The sequence below is a fragment of the Manacus candei genome, unplaced genomic scaffold (assembly GCF_025592945.1).
Source record: "Manacus candei isolate 608988 ecotype Guabito, Panama unplaced genomic scaffold, ASM2559294v1 h1tg000083l, whole genome shotgun sequence".
NCBI lineage: Eukaryota > Metazoa > Chordata > Aves > Passeriformes > Pipridae > Manacus > Manacus candei.
Window position 1 is genome coordinate 2,724,546 of NW_026138131.1, and position 17,484 is coordinate 2,742,029.

General features: G+C 40.8%; 1 protein-coding gene across 3 annotated transcripts in view; it reads right to left on the minus strand.

Moving 5' to 3' along the window:
* The window catches only part of MED14 (mediator complex subunit 14), a 34,052-nt gene extending 19,689 nt beyond the window's left edge, over positions 1-14,363 (minus strand). For all 3 annotated transcript variants that reach the window (XM_051811669.1, XM_051811668.1, XM_051811667.1), the window contains exons 1-11: positions 14,103-14,363; positions 12,077-12,103; positions 8,860-8,965; positions 8,034-8,207; positions 7,475-7,604; positions 5,634-5,762; positions 5,158-5,265; positions 4,201-4,333; positions 3,500-3,650; positions 984-1,095; positions 217-342 (exon numbers count right to left, since the gene is read on the minus strand). In XM_051811669.1, the coding sequence (XP_051667629.1) occupies positions 217-342; positions 984-1,095; positions 3,500-3,650; positions 4,201-4,333; positions 5,158-5,265; positions 5,634-5,762; positions 7,475-7,604; positions 8,034-8,207; positions 8,860-8,965; positions 12,077-12,103; positions 14,103-14,278 (1,372 nt within the window). In that variant the 5' untranslated portion in view covers positions 14,279-14,363. The remainder of the gene's footprint in view (positions 1-216; positions 343-983; positions 1,096-3,499; positions 3,651-4,200; positions 4,334-5,157; positions 5,266-5,633; positions 5,763-7,474; positions 7,605-8,033; positions 8,208-8,859; positions 8,966-12,076; positions 12,104-14,102) is intronic.
* Positions 14,364-17,484: the final 3,121 nt, after the last annotated feature.

The window sequence follows — 17,484 nt, forward strand, 5'->3', positions numbered from 1 at the left end:
GTCTGCTGTCCTCTTAAAATGTACCTAACTAAACTGTGACACTGAAGCACAAAGATCCTCTTCCCCATTCCTCAAACTCAAATACCTCAGTGATGACCCAAGCGTGGTGTTCATTTGCTCACAGAACTTTGCAGATCTGACAAAACTGTTCACAGAAAATAACAGTGCACGATTCTTGCAAGATATGAAATACACCCTGGCTTTGCATCCACTTACCAACGCCATAAAGCATCAGTTGAAACATCCCAGAGTGGAGATCAACAAATACATGCAGGCACTCTGATCGACCACATGGTTCCAAAATTGGAATAACAAGGGTTGGAAGAGCCGTCTCAATGAATGCTAAAGAAAAATTGATGTTGTTAATTTCACAGAAAATTCAAGTGAATTCAAATCCTATTAAAACTTAGCCTGTTATAATCACAAAACCTGTATGTTTTTATAGAAGCAATCTTCACTTGCACATTATTACACTGTTAACATAAAGAGGAAACTGAATGCAATTTCTCTGTGAAAACAGTGACAAGCCAATGAGAGAAGACAGAACAAATCTGAAGGAGATTATTAATCCTTGAATGTCTTTTAACTGACTATTTCATGATTATAAGATCACTTCAAATCCCAAAAGTTTCAACAGCACAGTTTAAGGAAAGTTTCATTCAAAACTAGTTTAAAACAGTGAAAAATTTTCTTTCAATTCTGAAGACATACAAACTTTACAGTTGACAAATTTTAACCCTTCAACCCAGACTATAACGCTCTACCAGCTTCACCTATTATACTGCACTTAGAGGTCTGACTATTTTACAATTATCAATGCAGAATAATTTAAAGCTAAGTTTCGTTAATTCTGAAAATATTTCACTTCATTTTTTCAATATTTTTACTTGAATTAATGAAAACAAAAAACAGCAAGAAAAAAGGAAACCATTCCTAGACACAAATGGAAATTAACTTGAAAAACTTCAGCAGAAAATACATACAATTGTCATTAACGTTGTAGCTCTTCAGAATGGCTTTCAGCTCCTGGAGTTTTTGATGAGATCTTGCATGGACACTGTCTATTAGGAGTTTTTCTATTGATAGGTGGTCAATCTGTAAGAAAGGAATGTACTTGAGGAGGTTCAGATTTGATGTGTAGAGTTCCTGCATTAGCACACTGGAACAAAGCTACTCAATGAAACAGTCACTTCAGAAATAATTTTCTTAGAACTGTGGTGAGCCAAATGAACTTGAGTATTTGGATCACTCTAAAATACAGCAAGCTACCATAAGCTTCTGACTGAGCAGCAGGCAGTGTGAGGGTTTTTGATCTAAGATTAGAAGAAGATGTGAAAGAAGTTTCACAAACTATGCTGTTACCACTCCCTGTGCAGACCTACTTATCCTGGATCAAGGTTGGAGTATTTTCAGCTTAATTTGCACCCATTTCTAACTTGCTTAAGCTAAGGAAAACAAAACCCACCCAAACACAATCCCCCCAAAGCAACACTTTATTAGGATATAGATGACTTGACACAAACACATACGCAGCTGTTACATGTAATCCAATACACTAGTTTTAGTCCTGACAAGAGGGGACCAATGCAGTGGCAGACACTGAATAGGAGCAACCCTACTGAACCCAGGAGTATCTAGGGGCTTGTATCTACAGCCTGTTGCACTTCTGGTGCTGAAGCTTTAATGCCACCACTTATATTCACTGTAACTCACCTGTGCAATCTAAATTAAAGCATTTGCATTCACATTACAGTCATATTATTTACATATTTTGCATAAGCAAAGTTACAGATTACTGCAAAACCTTTTTCTAGTTAACCTCACATTGCTCTGAAAATGAATGAACTTCCCTAAAGACTAGTTTTCCAAGACATGGCCTTAAAAATCAAGTGTTTATCCATTCACAAGAGCATTTCAACTCAGCAGCTGCAATGGGTTAAATCTTCCTCACGAAGCAGTGACTACATGTTCTATAGCTCCATCCAATTTTCAGTAGGTTAATGCAGAATAACCTGCTTAGACAAACATATTTGTTTGTGCCACTGTTTTATACAGTATCTTAAGCACACAGAAACACAGTGTGCCATCAACGTCACTACAGCTGAGATCATTATTCAAACATACCAACAGCAGTGTATAGACCACAGCTGATAATTTTTTTAAGCTCAGAACAAGTAGCTACAAAGGGAGTCAGCGTTTAATTTGATAAATCTCAAATTTACAGAGGCCTTGTATCTTAATCTACGGACTGTAGACTTGAATCAGTGAGCTTAGACTGTGTCAGCTCCAGCGGATCTTCAGCAGATATTCCAGATAAAGAGTATTTCCCTGGATTTACACATAAATACAGTATCTTCACTAAATTAATTGTATATTTAGTAGCCTAAATATGCTAATTTAGGCTATTAAATGAGTAAATGTAGTATATATTTACTATACTAAAAGCAGAATTTCTACTCTAGAAGTAGAATAGAAGGCTACTAGGTTTCCCACATCTGTAGTTAAAACATAGGTAGTTCTCAAGACTCACCACACAGAGACTTGTCTGTCAGCCTTGGTACACAAGATGGGCCAAGAGGCTCAAATAAAAAGTAAGTACAGGAGGGGAAAACTACCATCAGTAGAAAGTTCTGTGAGACAGGTGAAGACTCAAGAGCTGGGGAGCTTTTCCCTGTGGAAAAACTGTACTGAAAGTGTGAAGACTACACTGTTCACTCCAGTTTATTAACTCTCAAACTGAAACACTGTAAGAAATAACGACAAATCAACATCCTGATAAGGTATCACAGCCAGATTTGCTGAGGACAGAGGACTTAAAAAACCCAGAGCACAGCTTCTCTTAGCTATCATTAATCAAGATCCAGAATTATCATCAGTGAAGCCTTATCCAAGTAGGAAGTTGACTGCAGTGCCTCATCTTGGATCACTTCAACAATCCCACCTTTAAAATACAGGAACTTGAACATTCAAATAGACCACATGATATAATCTGGTTGGTGATAATGTTAAAGTAAGCTTCACCTAACACTTGTAACAAGCAAACCACATGAACTCCCTAGCACAAGATTTCCAAGTCATAAGGTAAGATTTTCTGAAGTGGATAGCAGTGCAGGGTAACCAACTCAAGTGATGTGGAGAAACTGATTTTCAGAGGAAGTTTTTACGGTATCTCCAACACAAGTAAGGGAAGAATGTCTCTCCATAAAGCATTTCAAGCCAAACCCTAGGAAGTGAAACTTTGCTGTTGTTTCTCCCCATCCTCAGCATTCTGTCTCAGAAGTGGCATATAAGGCACTGTGAAGTAGGTGTAATTTTTAAGATGAAGTCAAGGGCAACAAATTGTAACAACAATTTGAGGTCCCAACATAAACACAACCAGAAATAACACAACTGCTCACTAGAAATCTTAGAAACAGCTCTTTAAATAGAATCAAAGTGAAACAAACTGATCATGCAAAGCACTTCAGTATGTGATGCCTACTGCAAAGCAAACCTTTACCTTCATGGCTCTTTCCATCAGTTTGGAATCACAGGCTGGCAGTGGAGGCTCATGAGATATTTGTAAGGGTTTTGAGACATCAGTCTCATCAATCTTAATAGTGACCTTATGGACAGATGCAGTCCCTGTTTTCCTGCCAAGCACCTGTTGACTTAAAATGAAGAGAATAATTAAACCATGCAACTAGAATAGCAGAAAATATGTTTTTCAGTAGCTAATTCTTGATTCTGAGTGCTCTAGTTAAAAATATAATATTATGTTAGCTGAACTAAAAAAAGCATTTATTTCAGTTTTCATTTTAATGCAGAACTGTTGGTAAACTATAACTACACAAAGAAGTTTTAGATGACTGCAGATTCAACACCATCAGAAGAGCATTTGCATTGCTTTAAAAAATTTTATCTAGTGCAAGTCAAGCAATAAATACAGTAAAAGACTGACAGAGAACTAATTAATTTTTAGGTATCTGTGTAAATACAAACTGATTTATAACTGTATCCATTGGTATCCTGTACATTAAAGTACAACCCTTACTTCTTTGCAAATCAAGCAACATGTTTAGGTACTTAATTGCAAGAATTTATGAGCCTCACATCAAAAAGAAAGCGCAATTTTGAAAATTATGGCTCAAGCTTGGTAAATATAACCTCTCCTGTTATTTCATTCATTGTTTGTCAACAGTCCCTTTGAAATCAACTTACTTCCAAACAGAGAGTGAGAGACATTTCCCTGCATGATATCGCTCCACTTGCACAAGGTCACCCCAGCGCTCTCGAATCAGCATTAGTGTTTGTGAATGCAAGACTTCCAACTGAAGGGCTAAGCAGAAGGAGTCTAATGCAAGGAGTTAAGAAAATATAAGACCTCTAAAACATCTGTACACTACATAAACCCATTTCTGTACACTATATAAATCCATTTGTCACCCAAGTCAAACAAGATGCTGTCCAAAAACACACTAATGTACTAATCCAGAGATAAAGACATACAAACAGCACCAAATATTTCTCAAAAGGGTTTTTTTTGGCTTTTTTAAAACTCTTATCTATGCCAGGTTGTTAGACAAGAGAGTCACAACAGCTTTGTTTTATAGATTTTTTTGCTGTCATCTTTTAATGATGACATAGTTACCACTAAACCCATCTCCCACAGTCACCCTAAAATAACATGATTCTCCCTGTTTCTGCAGAAACTGTTTCACTGAAAACGATTTCACATTGTCAAGTGATTTGCCCTTTGCAAGTAACAAATCCCTGCACATGCCGTATCTCCTCTCATTATTCACACAGGTACAATAAGTTAACACATCCCCCTCAACTGCACTTTGCAGTTCTTGGTAAGCAAGAACTGTCAGCTCCCAGAGCTTCCAAGTCAGCTCTGTATTCCTTCTCTGAAATGAGCACATGCAGCCAGCTGCTGATGCACTGACTTACCACACAACCTGTTGCCTTGAGCACCTCACCTTTACCTTCGCTGATTTAGTGTGTACAATCAAATTTTACACCTGCAAATTATTGTTGCCAACACCATCATTTTTACTTCAGGTCCAGACACTTCCCCCAAGCTTAATAGGGAATCCATCTTTCTTGATCTCCAGCTACTAAGAAGAGCAAGGCTACACTAAACAGCTCGTTCAAAAACAACTTCCAGAAGGATACGTAGACAGTTGTACATGTCCTGAAGTGGCTTTTCATCGGCAAACAGCCGGGACTGGACCAGCTGATGGATGAAGTTGATCTGCATGCTGTGAACCAAGGCTCGACCATCTTTTGAAAATTAAAAATATCTCACATTAGACATCAGGAAACTAGGTGTTTAAAATAATTAAATAAATTCATAAACCAAAAATAAAAAAGGTACAACTGTACTGAGCAATTTCCACACCAGATTTTCTGACAAAACAACAAAATCCTTGGTTTACTCTGGAAATTTCAGTCTATTACACTGTGACACAGTATAGCATTGTTAAAGTATTAAAAGCATATAAAGCAAGGCCAAAACAGGACAAGTATATATAACTTCATTCTCTGAAGTTGTGATATGCAAAAGACCCAGTATAAATAAGACTTATACAGTGTCAGAGGCAAACATCATGTCAAAAACAAAGTGTAAAGGTTTGATTTTTTTTCTTTACCACCAGTTTCCTTGTCTTCAACCAAAATTTCCAGCTTGAGAAGGCGCCAGGGGATGTCAGGGTCATCACCCATCACTGTCAAGGTGGCCTCAAACTCACCCTCAACTCGGAACTTCACACGGCCATTGGCTAAGGAAGACAAGAATGTTTAATTTCACTCAGTCTACTAAGATGCCTCAAAATATCAGAGTGAGAGCCTCTGGCACTCAAAATAATAAATTATTTCCCTAATGTTTCTGCTCTGCTGCACATGTTTCTGTGCAACTCTGAAGACTTCACAGCTGCTTCTCAACAGACTCAGTGTCAATAAGCAGTATGGACAGAGTTTACCTTTTAACTCTGATAACTTGTCAACACTTAGGCTACTACAACACAGAGGAACACCGAGCTGACTACCAGCCTGACAAACAAAACATCTGGCTGAATTTCTCCTATTCTTTGCTATTACCAACAATGAATGGTATTCATTGAGTATTTTGAGTACTGTAACAATACTCAAAAGTCATTCAAAACATGAATCTCAGCCCAGGCTGAAATCCAGCCCTCGAAACATATCTCACTGCAAAGAAGTTGTTTAACATTAATATATTATAACTCCATTTTCACGTGAGGAAGATAATATTTTGCATGATTTATATATAAGCACACAAGCGAAGATGATGCACCCTATTTAATTGACATATAGATCCTCACATCTTTGTGAACACTGCTATCAGTTTAAAGAGCTGGGAGCAAAGACACAAGCAAGGATGTAAACAGACTGAATGGCAGAGCAAACAATTTAAATTTAGTACAAGTCCTTACTATAACCCAGGGGTCGACCTTCTTCTCAATCACTTAACAATCTGTGCCATACCATATACATTTGCAATTACGGACACAAAGAAATTTTCCTGTAAAAATTTTAACCATTTGACTCATTAAGCCTCATTTTCAAAAACACCCCAGACATGTGCTTAAAACTAACCACACTCCAAACCAGAAACTGATTGTCATTGAAATGTTTAGTTAACTGAAAAATCTCAAGAGCTTAGACATGTATCCACTCACATTTCTGTTAGACAAAAAATGGCTCTAATACTGATACTGCAAGCATTCACACAGGGACTAGAGAAAACTAGTACTAAGATTTTTCAGAAACATCTTTGATCTAGGTCTGTGGGGTATGGCTTACACATGGCTAACCCTCTCAGTTAAAAGCACGAACTAGGCCCACTCCTACCCTATTCTCTGTGATCCTGCAACAACCTAGCCCAGTTTATAGCCATCCTTCCTGTCAAAAAGGTTGTCTTAATGTTTACCACTACTTGGGCTAAATGAAAACAGAGATCTCAGAACAGATTAAGAGATGTGGCACCACAGTGGCCACAGAACAAAAGGCATATATAGACATGAACAAATGCTATGCCCAAACATGAATATCAAAACAAATTAAAAAAGCAACATTAGAGTGACTTGTTTAAACTAAAGTTCAAAGAGTTTCTGCAGAAAGATCTATCAGTTTAATTAAGTGGTATTTTAAAATTAAATTAAGATAAAGTAGTCCTAAAAGTCTTTCATTTGCTGTCAGAGCAAGACAATGTCTACAACCTTTTGCCATTCCCTGTGTAGGATTCCTTCTAGAAAGTAAATAATATTTCAGCAATCTTATCACTGCCTTAATCTTTCAAGAGGGGAAAACATATTTTGATGTCATACAGAGACAGGAACCCAGCCTTAATGGCTGAAGCATCCATCCTTAATGGTCTCACTTTAGCTTTTAGCTTTGCTTTAGCACTAAAGCGACAATTTTAAATCAGCCTGCAGTAATGTATTCTTCAAAAAGCAATTCCAGTTCTTACCAACTGTAAGATTTGCCAGCTGTGGAGGGAGATCCGTAGTCACGAGTCGATGGCGAAGAATCTGGTTTAGCTGATGAAGTGTGGTTTGCTTCTCACTCTTTGTTATTGGGTCAGGAGGGATTATTTTATCCTAATAAATAAACACAAACAAGTCTATATATCTCAAGCATGTATAACACATTGACAGCAGCAATTGTGAAAATTAGCCAGGCCAGAAGTCTGAAAATACAAATACTACAGGCCACTACATGGTGAAGTTTTGTATCTTATACACAGATTTGTTTTCTGGTTGATTACATTTTACTCAAAACTGACCACTGAATAAAACCACTAAATTTGGCTCAATTAAAAAATCGGAGGGAAGATTTTACTGGGGAAAGTGTGATTTGTTCAAACAGGAAGTGTTCTGCATGAAAAACTGTCACTACAGAGATTTGGCACTAGGCCTGTACTGAACTACAGTTCATCTCTCACGTAGACAAACAGCTTCATTAAGGTGCATTTGATGTTGTACAGGGGATTTCCCCCACCACCCCCCCCACGTGGCAGTGGTATTTACCCTAATGCAGGTGGGCAGCCGTGGGTAGGATCCAGTGGTCAGGACATCAATAGCATACGGGATAGCAAAACTGGGCAGACGAGCATGGACCAAAGCGTCCCTAGCTAGTGATGCCAGACGATCAGCAGTGTCCACAAACAGAATGGCCTGCTGATCCAAAAAACTGGATATCATCTGTAGAGGGCAAGGAGCAAAAGGAAAAAAGAAGTATGTGTTCAAAAAAATGCACAAATCAATGGCCCTTTATATTCAGTTTATCTGTTGCTTCCACTTCAAGTAACTACATTTACAAAACAAAGAAAGAATGAATATTCTGGCCCCGTCTTACATTCACATGCAAGGACACTTTAAATCCACGTGCCATTCCTGCTGCTGTGTGGGATCTGTACAGCCTCACAGCTCTTTATCTGCTGATTGCCACTGGAATGCAACCATACTTGTTTGTGAGCACCAGGGGCTTGTTTTTCTGCAACATTCTGGACTTTATTCTTATTTAACCAAGTGCGGGATGAAAGTGATAATAAGAACTAACACCCTGAGATCACCATCTTCCCAGTCCTGTTAGCTTCCTTATCCCAAAGCACTCCAGAAACTATGTGCAGACAAGCCTTTCATTTTTTGCCACTGCTGAGTTTTTGGGAACATGAACAGTTAAAAGACTAGATTACACAATTTCTAAACAGGAAGAAATTGGTTATAACTGAATATTCATTTGCCTATGAAATGGATCTTAAAAAAAAAATTATAGAATAAGAAGTAGTTAGGGTGTGCCAAGATGCCATATCCCCTAGAGATCATTTCACACCAAACTCAGTCACTAACTTACCGCACATTTTTCCACCTTTCCAGCATTATTAGCCCATTTGACCAAGGCTAACAAACGAACAAACAGCTGACGAGTCCGACTTGCAAACTGCACTATTTCTATTTTTCTGGAAAGAAACACAAATGTACATTAAGCCAGTGTTCAGATATAAATATAGCTGCAATTTGACTGTGTGTTAATAAAAAAAAAAGCTGCAATGATAACTTCTAATTGTGTTAATGGAGGCATCAGTAATATGTGGCTTGTTTGATTAAAACATGAGGGGGAAAAAAGCTCACTGCTGTGAATATCTAAATGCTAAGCAAGATACATGAATTCTAACCAATCAAGACTGTCTGGGGAAACAAAAAAATATATTCATATGAATTAATCACTGATTTTAAGAGAAACAATTCAATAGTGAACTTTTTTATAACTTTTATGGGATTTCCCCAAGGCTTATGATTAAATTTAAAGTGGGCAAAATACCTACGGGTTAAAAGACCTGAGAGTAACATTACACTGACATTCACTATCAATAAATAAATCAATCAGATAACAAACAAAAAATCACTCCAGCAATTTTACATCTTTACATAGTATGTTACAATATGCTATCATTTTGCCAGGAAATGTGGTGGTGGGGAAGACTGCAAAAAAACCCACCCTTCAACTTTCCTCTCCATTCCTGCCTTGCAAAGAAATTGAGATAAGAACTTACTGTCAATATTCCTCCCAACGTTCTTTGTATGAGATAGTCAAAATGAAAGAGTGTATGTTTGCATGTCTTAGAGGGTTGTTTTTTTTAAAGAGAACATAATAGGGTCACACACAGATTTTCACCCTTCATTACAGACCTACACTGTAGATGCATTAGATCTACAATGTAAATCTGTACACTCTGAAATACCATTTCCTCCACCATTTACAGAAGGTTTTCTCCTTTTCTACATGTTCAATTTACTAATTTCACCACGGTTTTCTAGTTACTTTGAAAAAAGACCCAAACCCTTAATTTCATACTGTTTTTAAGCTACTTTCCTCATATTGTTTCCTAAGGTAACAAAAGCATTTGGACAAAAAGAACATTAATCAGTGCAGCAGATATTGGTCTCTACCTAACAGTAGTTGCAACTCCTGATCCCAATCTCTAAAACACATAATATAGATAGAACTCATAATACAGATAGAGCCTGTTCCTGCCCAAAGTGCTGGTGTAGTGAGGTTAACTCTTTTGTGCAAGAAGCATAATCTGCTTGTAGCAGATGAACATGTAAGGCCAGAAGCACCACTAATACCATCTGGTCCTGCTCCTTCCATCACACACTACAAGAACTTGGGCACTAAGCCAATAACTTCTCTGAGTTCTAGAGCATATATTTTGAAGTGGCATGAAGCCTGATATTAAGATGTCAAGTGGTGGACAAACCACTGTACATACACACTGATCTAACAGTGACCACACTATGAAAACAAGAGGCTGAGAATTTTGAAACATTCAGAAAAATTTAATGATCAACAAACTGCCTTCTACAGGATGAACTGATCTGTGATCAAGGGGAGATCAGGAGATGCATTTACACTGACTTTTGCACAGCTGTCATCAAGATTGCCCACAGCCAACCTAATGAGACAGGGCATGGGTAGGTGGACTACAAGGGAGGTGAAAAACTGCCAGGAATAAAAGGCTACAGTTGAATTACTTTAATGCTGGTTACCAATGGTGTCCCTCAGGGGTCAATACTGGTGCCAATACAATTTAACACCTCCATCAACAACAGGCACAATGAGAAGAATGCACTCTGGAAGTTTGCCAGCAATGCCAAACTGGTGGGAGCAAACAGAGGGACCTCTGGAGGAACTGGATGACAGGAACTTAAATTTTATGTCAACTTTATTAGAGGATAATATCATCACATCTTTATTGAAGTATATATGCCATGCCACCAGGCTCTTGCTTCATAAAACAGAGCTTAAAGCCCAACTACTGCCACCATTACAGCTCTCAAAGCTAGAAAAAATATGGATAATTAAACTAAATTCCTTAAAGATTTCCTCCAAGATCTGGAAAGCCATTTCACCAAGAACAGTTGTAAGTCAAGGCTAACAAGGATGTGAGCATTTAATTTCAAGACAATTCAATTGTAGGACATCTTATTTTCTTTTATCTATAATCCATTATGACTTAGGTTGTTGCTCGAGATCCATGTGCCCCACAAAGTAGATTCCAGCTTTAGCAAGAAATGCTAAACATCTAGATGGGAAAAGCCCCCTCCCCAGCACAAGGGAGCTCTGGACCTAAGCTGAATGTAATTCCCCAGTACACAGTGTGATAATTAAAAAGCCAACAAAACAGAACCCAATCAAAACCCACATTGTTTCTCTTAATAAAATATTATGCATAAGGAAAATGGGCAGAAGGTATCATTCCAGTTTATGATTCCCTGAAACTGGGATTAATTCTATAACATGTTATGAGAATTTTGGAAGATTTCAGATAATAATTAATGATCATCCTGGTGCACAGAATTTTTTATTAACATTCTTAGGAATATCACAGCTGCTCCATGCCTCTAAAGAAATTGAGGTCAATTAATATGGCAACACAAATAAAGGGAACAATTTTCTGACAACTTTCATAAAAGTTACTCAGAGAAACAAAAAAGTAAATGGATTTTTTTCATCCTGGCAAGGGCACTGTTCTGGTCTCTTACATTTGTTCTCTAATAATCTTCACACTTTGAAACCACATAGAGCAGGAGCAGAAAACAGTGCTCGTGATAGGAAAGATCAAGTAATATGGACAAAAGCAGAAAAGAGGTTTTTACCTTGTTTTCACTTTTGAACTGATTCTTCTGAACAAAATATTTCTCTATCACACTACCTAGAATCTATTTAAATTCTACTGTTCCCTTCCACACCAGCTTTAATGTCACTTCATTGCTTCAAGATTCATGAAGAGAAAAATGCCCTTAAAGGGTTCACCTACTATAACAGTAACAAAAAAAGCCCAAACAACTATAAAAGCAAATGTGAAAAAACCCAGTATTGTCAATAATGCTAAGAAAAATCTTGAAACTATGTAGTGACAGCAAGACAGACATGGCTTGTTTCCTTGCATAAAATCTAAATTAGGAGAAAAATACTTTAATATTTAAACAGTTCTATATTCACCTTAACATCTTAAACAAAGTTCTATATTTTAACATGCATTACAGATTCTCTTATCATAACTCACCTTTCCATATCAGTCTTTCTTGGTAATCTATATGAAAGAGGAGGGGAAAAAAAAGGCAGATTATGTATTGTTCTACTATATTTCAGACAACTAGAAATGTTGTTATCGACCTTCAAGTACCAGAACCTCTACACACCTATAAAGCATAAAATAAATAGCACCACAGGTCACCTGCCACTACCCTGTACAAGGTTAGCTGGAACTGGTCAAATTAATTGATGAATCTTGATGAAGGGTGCTGAAACCCCAAATTTCTGCTAATCTGGTGAGCCACACCATATCACTGCCTGTGCTCTGTAATTGCTGACTCTTGCTAAGCATTCACGACTATTAATTCATAACAGTGATCCCAGAACATCTGCAGAAGATATTAAAATTGGCTGTTTCCTGACTTGATTGAAATGAGTTTCTCTTTCCTTTTTACTCAGTCTAAAAGTGGAGAAATGCCATATTTCAGAGCATATTCAACGACCTGTGTGCCAGATACTATTGCAGAGAGGGCCCTGTCTTTCTGCAGTGTTACACGGCTATTACAGGCACCTCATTTTAAAATTTACTTTTTTAATCTATGACTAGACCAGTCCTGGTACAAGAATAAGATGTAATTTTACTTGAGGGAAGGAAGAGAATACTTTCCAGAACACTTTCTACTACCCAAATCCATACTTTATGGTGAAAATATAGTGAAAAATCTATCTCCCTGCTCACTGAGGGGATATCATGTAGGTTGTAAACTACTTTGAATCGTTGGAATACTGAAAGCATTGCCCGTGTGCTGTCCACACCACCCAGTTATTTATTTATTTATTACTCACTTAGGCAAAAAGGACGGGCTCTACACCTTAAAAAAAGAATAGAAGTCACTCCAGCACGTGCTCCTACAAGAACACACACTGTGCCATTTACTGTCTACACACACCTTAAATATATAGGAAAGACTTCTTGACTGACATTTTGGAAGTCCTTCCAAAGAGAACTCAAACTCTAAAATTCTCTGTCCTTTCCAAAGTTTGGACACTCTTAACCCCAAGTCAAGCAAAACTCTTTTTGCACACTCATCATGGTACCACACATGAGCTATACCTATTTTTTCCCATTCGTTCTGTATGTCACTTCTTAAAACACACCAGCTTCCCCACAACAACCTCTATGGTTAAACAAAGTAAAAGGGAAACAGGTTTATTCAGAGCTCAAATGCTTTCAGGAAAGTTTTTCTTGGCCCAAAAACATTCCTTTGTTTTGCCACAAACACAACAACATCAGAAGAGCAGACCCTAAAGTAAACGTAAATAACACTTTTCAAAAAAAATAATCAAATGTTACTTTAAAAAGCACGGGGTTAAGTCAAGCAGTTGTAGCATCTGAAAATATCTGTTTGACATGTTTCAGTTTGATGTATTTGGATGTACCAACTACAGTTGGGATCTTTTGGCAGTAACTTGGGGCAAACTTAAGCATTTAAGCAGCCAATCTGCAGCTGCTCTCACTTCTCATGGTCATTTTCTCCCTTTATGACAGATCACTCATCAGCTTTCACTGCATCCCTGGACACAGTCCCATGCAGAGACCAACCTGCATGCACAGGCCCCTGGGACAGGAGAATGGGAAAGACTATTTACAAGAGTGTGTAGTGACAGAACAAGGGGGACCGGGTTCAAATTGAAAGAGAGTTTGGTTTAAATATTAGGAAAAGATTCTTTACTGTGATAGTGGAGAAGCACTCGCACAGGTTGCCCAGGGAAGCTGTGCCTGCCCCATCCCTGGAAGTGTCCAAGGCCAGGCTGGAGGAGTCTCTGGACTAGCGGGAGGTGTCCCTGCCCGTGGTGGGGGGTTTGGAACAAGAGGATCTTTAAGCTCCCTTCCAACCCAAACCACTCTATGATTCTAAGAATGAGAAAGAACAACCACCTCCCCCCACTGCATCCCCGGGTGAGCTCCGGGACAGATCCCAGGCGAGGCCTCCGCATCCCGCCGGGATGCCCCGGCAGCCGCGCAGGGAGAGACGCGCGGGGCTCGCGGCACTCACAGGTCGGCCAGCACGGTGAGCTCGGCGTAGGTGCGGTGCAGGAGGAAGTCGATGAGGGTGCTGAGGCGGTACCCGGGGCTGGCGGCGGCTGTCACGGCGCCGGGGGCCGGCGGGGCCGGGGCTGACGCGGGGCCGGCCGGCACCAGCTGGGCGCTCTCCAGCTGCACCGGCGCCATGGCGGCGGCGGCGGCGCCTCGGCCCCGGGCAGGAGCCGCTGGGCAGCCCGGGGAGCGCTCCCGGCGGCGCCGGCACCGCGCCCGGCGCGGCCCGCGGGGAGGGAGCGCGGGGGGAGCGGCGGCTCCGGGCGATCCGCGGCGCTCAGAGCCCGCCGGGCGCGGGGGCCGCCGCCATGATGGGGCACGGAACCGGAAGCGAACGGGGAACCGTTCCGGGAGCGTGGGCGGGGCGGGGCAGCGGGACTCGGGATTTTGGGATTCCGGGACACGGGGGTGTAGGGATGGCGTTCCCAGCGTATCCCGGGGTGGGGCTGCCAGTGTATCAAGGGATGGAAGGGACCACAGCGGGTCCGACCTCCCTGCTCAGGCAGGGTCATCCCAAGCACATGGCACAGGGTTGCGTCCAGACGGTTCTGGAATATCCCCAGTGAGGGAGACTCCACACCCTCTCTGGACAATCTGTTCCAGTGCTCGGTCACTGCGCAGGAAAGAAGTTCTTCCTCGTGTTCAGGTGGAACTTCCTGGGCATCAGTTTCTGCCCGTTTCTCTTGTCCAAGTGCTCGGCACCCCCAGCAGAGCCTGGTCCATCCTCTGACCCCTCCCTGCAGACACTGACAGACATTGATGGTTTCCCCTCTCAGTCTTCTCTTCTAAGAGAGATGCTCCAGTCCCCTAGTCGTCTTTAATCATCTTTGTCACCCTCCGCTGGATCCACTCCAGGAGCTCCATGTCTCTCCTGGGCTGAGGAGCCCAGAACAGGACACAGCACTCCAGATGATCCTCACCAGGGCTGAGCAGAGGGACAGGATCACCTCCCTGCCCTTGTGTCTGTCCACGTTACTACAATTCGGGGTGAAGGAGGAACAGGTTGCAGACTTAGCGCCTCATAGAGCATTTGATGCAGTTCTTGAGGCTGTCAAGGAACAGGGCTGTGTTGGGAGCTGGGCTGGCTAATCCCCTCCTAATGACTTGGGAAATGTGAAGCATTTGTGCAGTGCACAGCAGTGCAGGTTATCCAGATGAGAGGTATGACCAGTACATCCTCCTTTAAGATCACTGTTTAGAAAAGGGAGTGATGAGTAGCAGAGTGGTCAGTGGGATTGGCTGACAAACACAAAACATTGGGAACTTTTTATATATTTCCATCTTCCAGATTAACTGAAGCCTCTGAAGGAAGAGGGGGAGAGGGAAGGTCTGTTAGCAGCAGAAGACAGATGTTCTGCATACTGGTTACCAGAGGGGACTATGCCAGGAAACTCTAAATCCTGGGTGTTTTGTATCATGATTCATTCAAGTGTTAAATCATAAATTCGTGCCTTATGATTGCAGAGAAATCCCTGAAATAGACACATTGCAGACAATAAATACCCAAACTCCTCAAACTTTACCAAAAAGAAGGAAAGGTCCTATTGGTTTTGTATGAGGAGCAGACTTTAAAAAAAAACTCTTCTCTTACTCATATCTTTCGAAGGGAAAAGTAAAATATAAAAGCAAACATTTTTCAACCTGAGAAGCATGCAATCAGTTTAATAATAATAATAATAACAATGACAACAACAACAGTAACCCATCCAGGTAGGAAGGGCAGGGTCACTACAGCTATGAGCCATGCCAGGTTTGTGTGCTGCTTCAGTGACAGGGAGGTGAACTTGTGAGCCTTAAGAGCAGAGGGTGGATGATAATGGTTGGCTGGGAATTTTTTACTGCTAAAATCACCAGAATGTGTTTATACTTAAGTTTTACCTTTTTTTTTTTTTCCTTTTTTTCCCCAGTACCGAATGAAATACTTACTTTGTGCTGTTTAAAAATTAATCTGTAAAAGAAAGAATGATACATACTGTCTGGATCATACTGTGATATAAGTTATTAGCTTAGTGTATTCTAAGTTCTTGCCTTCCCATTGCAAAGATGATTTTTTCCCAATGTATGAATTTTTTTCTCTCTAGATGCATGAATAAATGCAATTACTTATGTCCATCTAGTTGCACTATTGAAGAAAATACTGACTTACATTCTCAAGAATCTGAATAAGCTCTCTGTCAGAACTATAACTTAGAAATACAGGCTTTTTAGGTATTGTTTCACCTTATTATCATCTCTTCTTTTCTGATTTAGTCCATAGTAAATGGACTAAAGTGCTGTTGGGAGACTTGGCAAGTTTGGTTGTTTAAACAGTAAGCTGGAGGTGAGCATCAGGAGTTAAAAAACCAGATGACTGGCCTACATAATGCTCATGCAAAAAGAGATATTTAAGTTTCCTGCTTCTTGTTGCCTTTCTGAGGTCGGCAGTGCTACCATTCTTTGATACAAGCGCTTCTAGGAAGGACGAGCATCGTGCCTAAATTCAAAACCCAGCTTGCAGGAATTAGAAGGAGGCTCCAGAAACCTGTTGGCGTGGCAAAGACAAAACTAAGTGAGGGAGAAGGCTCGGCCAGTGGGGTTGCTGGAAAGTAACAGGACTTCTGTGGGAGAGAGGACTCCCTGCACCTACTACTGTGTTTTCATTTGTATTTATTCTCTTCATTCTGCAGGTTTCAATCTTCTGCTGTTTAAACCTGATGACAGATTTTCTGGTAGCAATGGGAAGAGAACAGGCCTTGTAAAGGTCGTGCTTGCAGTTGGCTCTTACTTCAGGCTTTCCAGGTGATCCCTCAGAGAGGTGCTCAGTGTGGGACTGGGACACCATCCAGCTGAGTGACCTGATGTGTGGGCATGGCTGGCCCATACAAAGAACCACAGAGTGGCCTGGACTGGAAGGGATCTTGAAGATCATCCAGTTCCAACCCTCCTGCCATGGGCAGGGACACCTTCCACTAGACCAGGTTGCTCAGAGCCTTGAACACTTCCAGGGATCAGGCAGCCACAGCTTCTCTGGGCAGCCTGTGACAGTACCTCACCATCCTCACAGGAGAGCATCCAGCTTGATGACCAGCTCTACCTGGATCATCTTTGTCATGCAGCATGGACAAGGGGCCTTAGAACTGCAGGGGAGTGCCTGGCAGGAGGATGTGGTGGGCACACAGGGGGTTGGGGTGATGGCCTTGCAGGGGCTGCCCAGCATTGCAGCTGGTCTTGGATCAGCCTGGCCAGATCCTGGTCTGTGTCCTGCTCTGTGACATGAGTATGGTGAAGGGCCTTGAGTGGAAGCTGTATGAGAAGTGGCTGAGGGCACTTGGTCTGTTCAGCTGGAGAAGAGGAGACTGAGG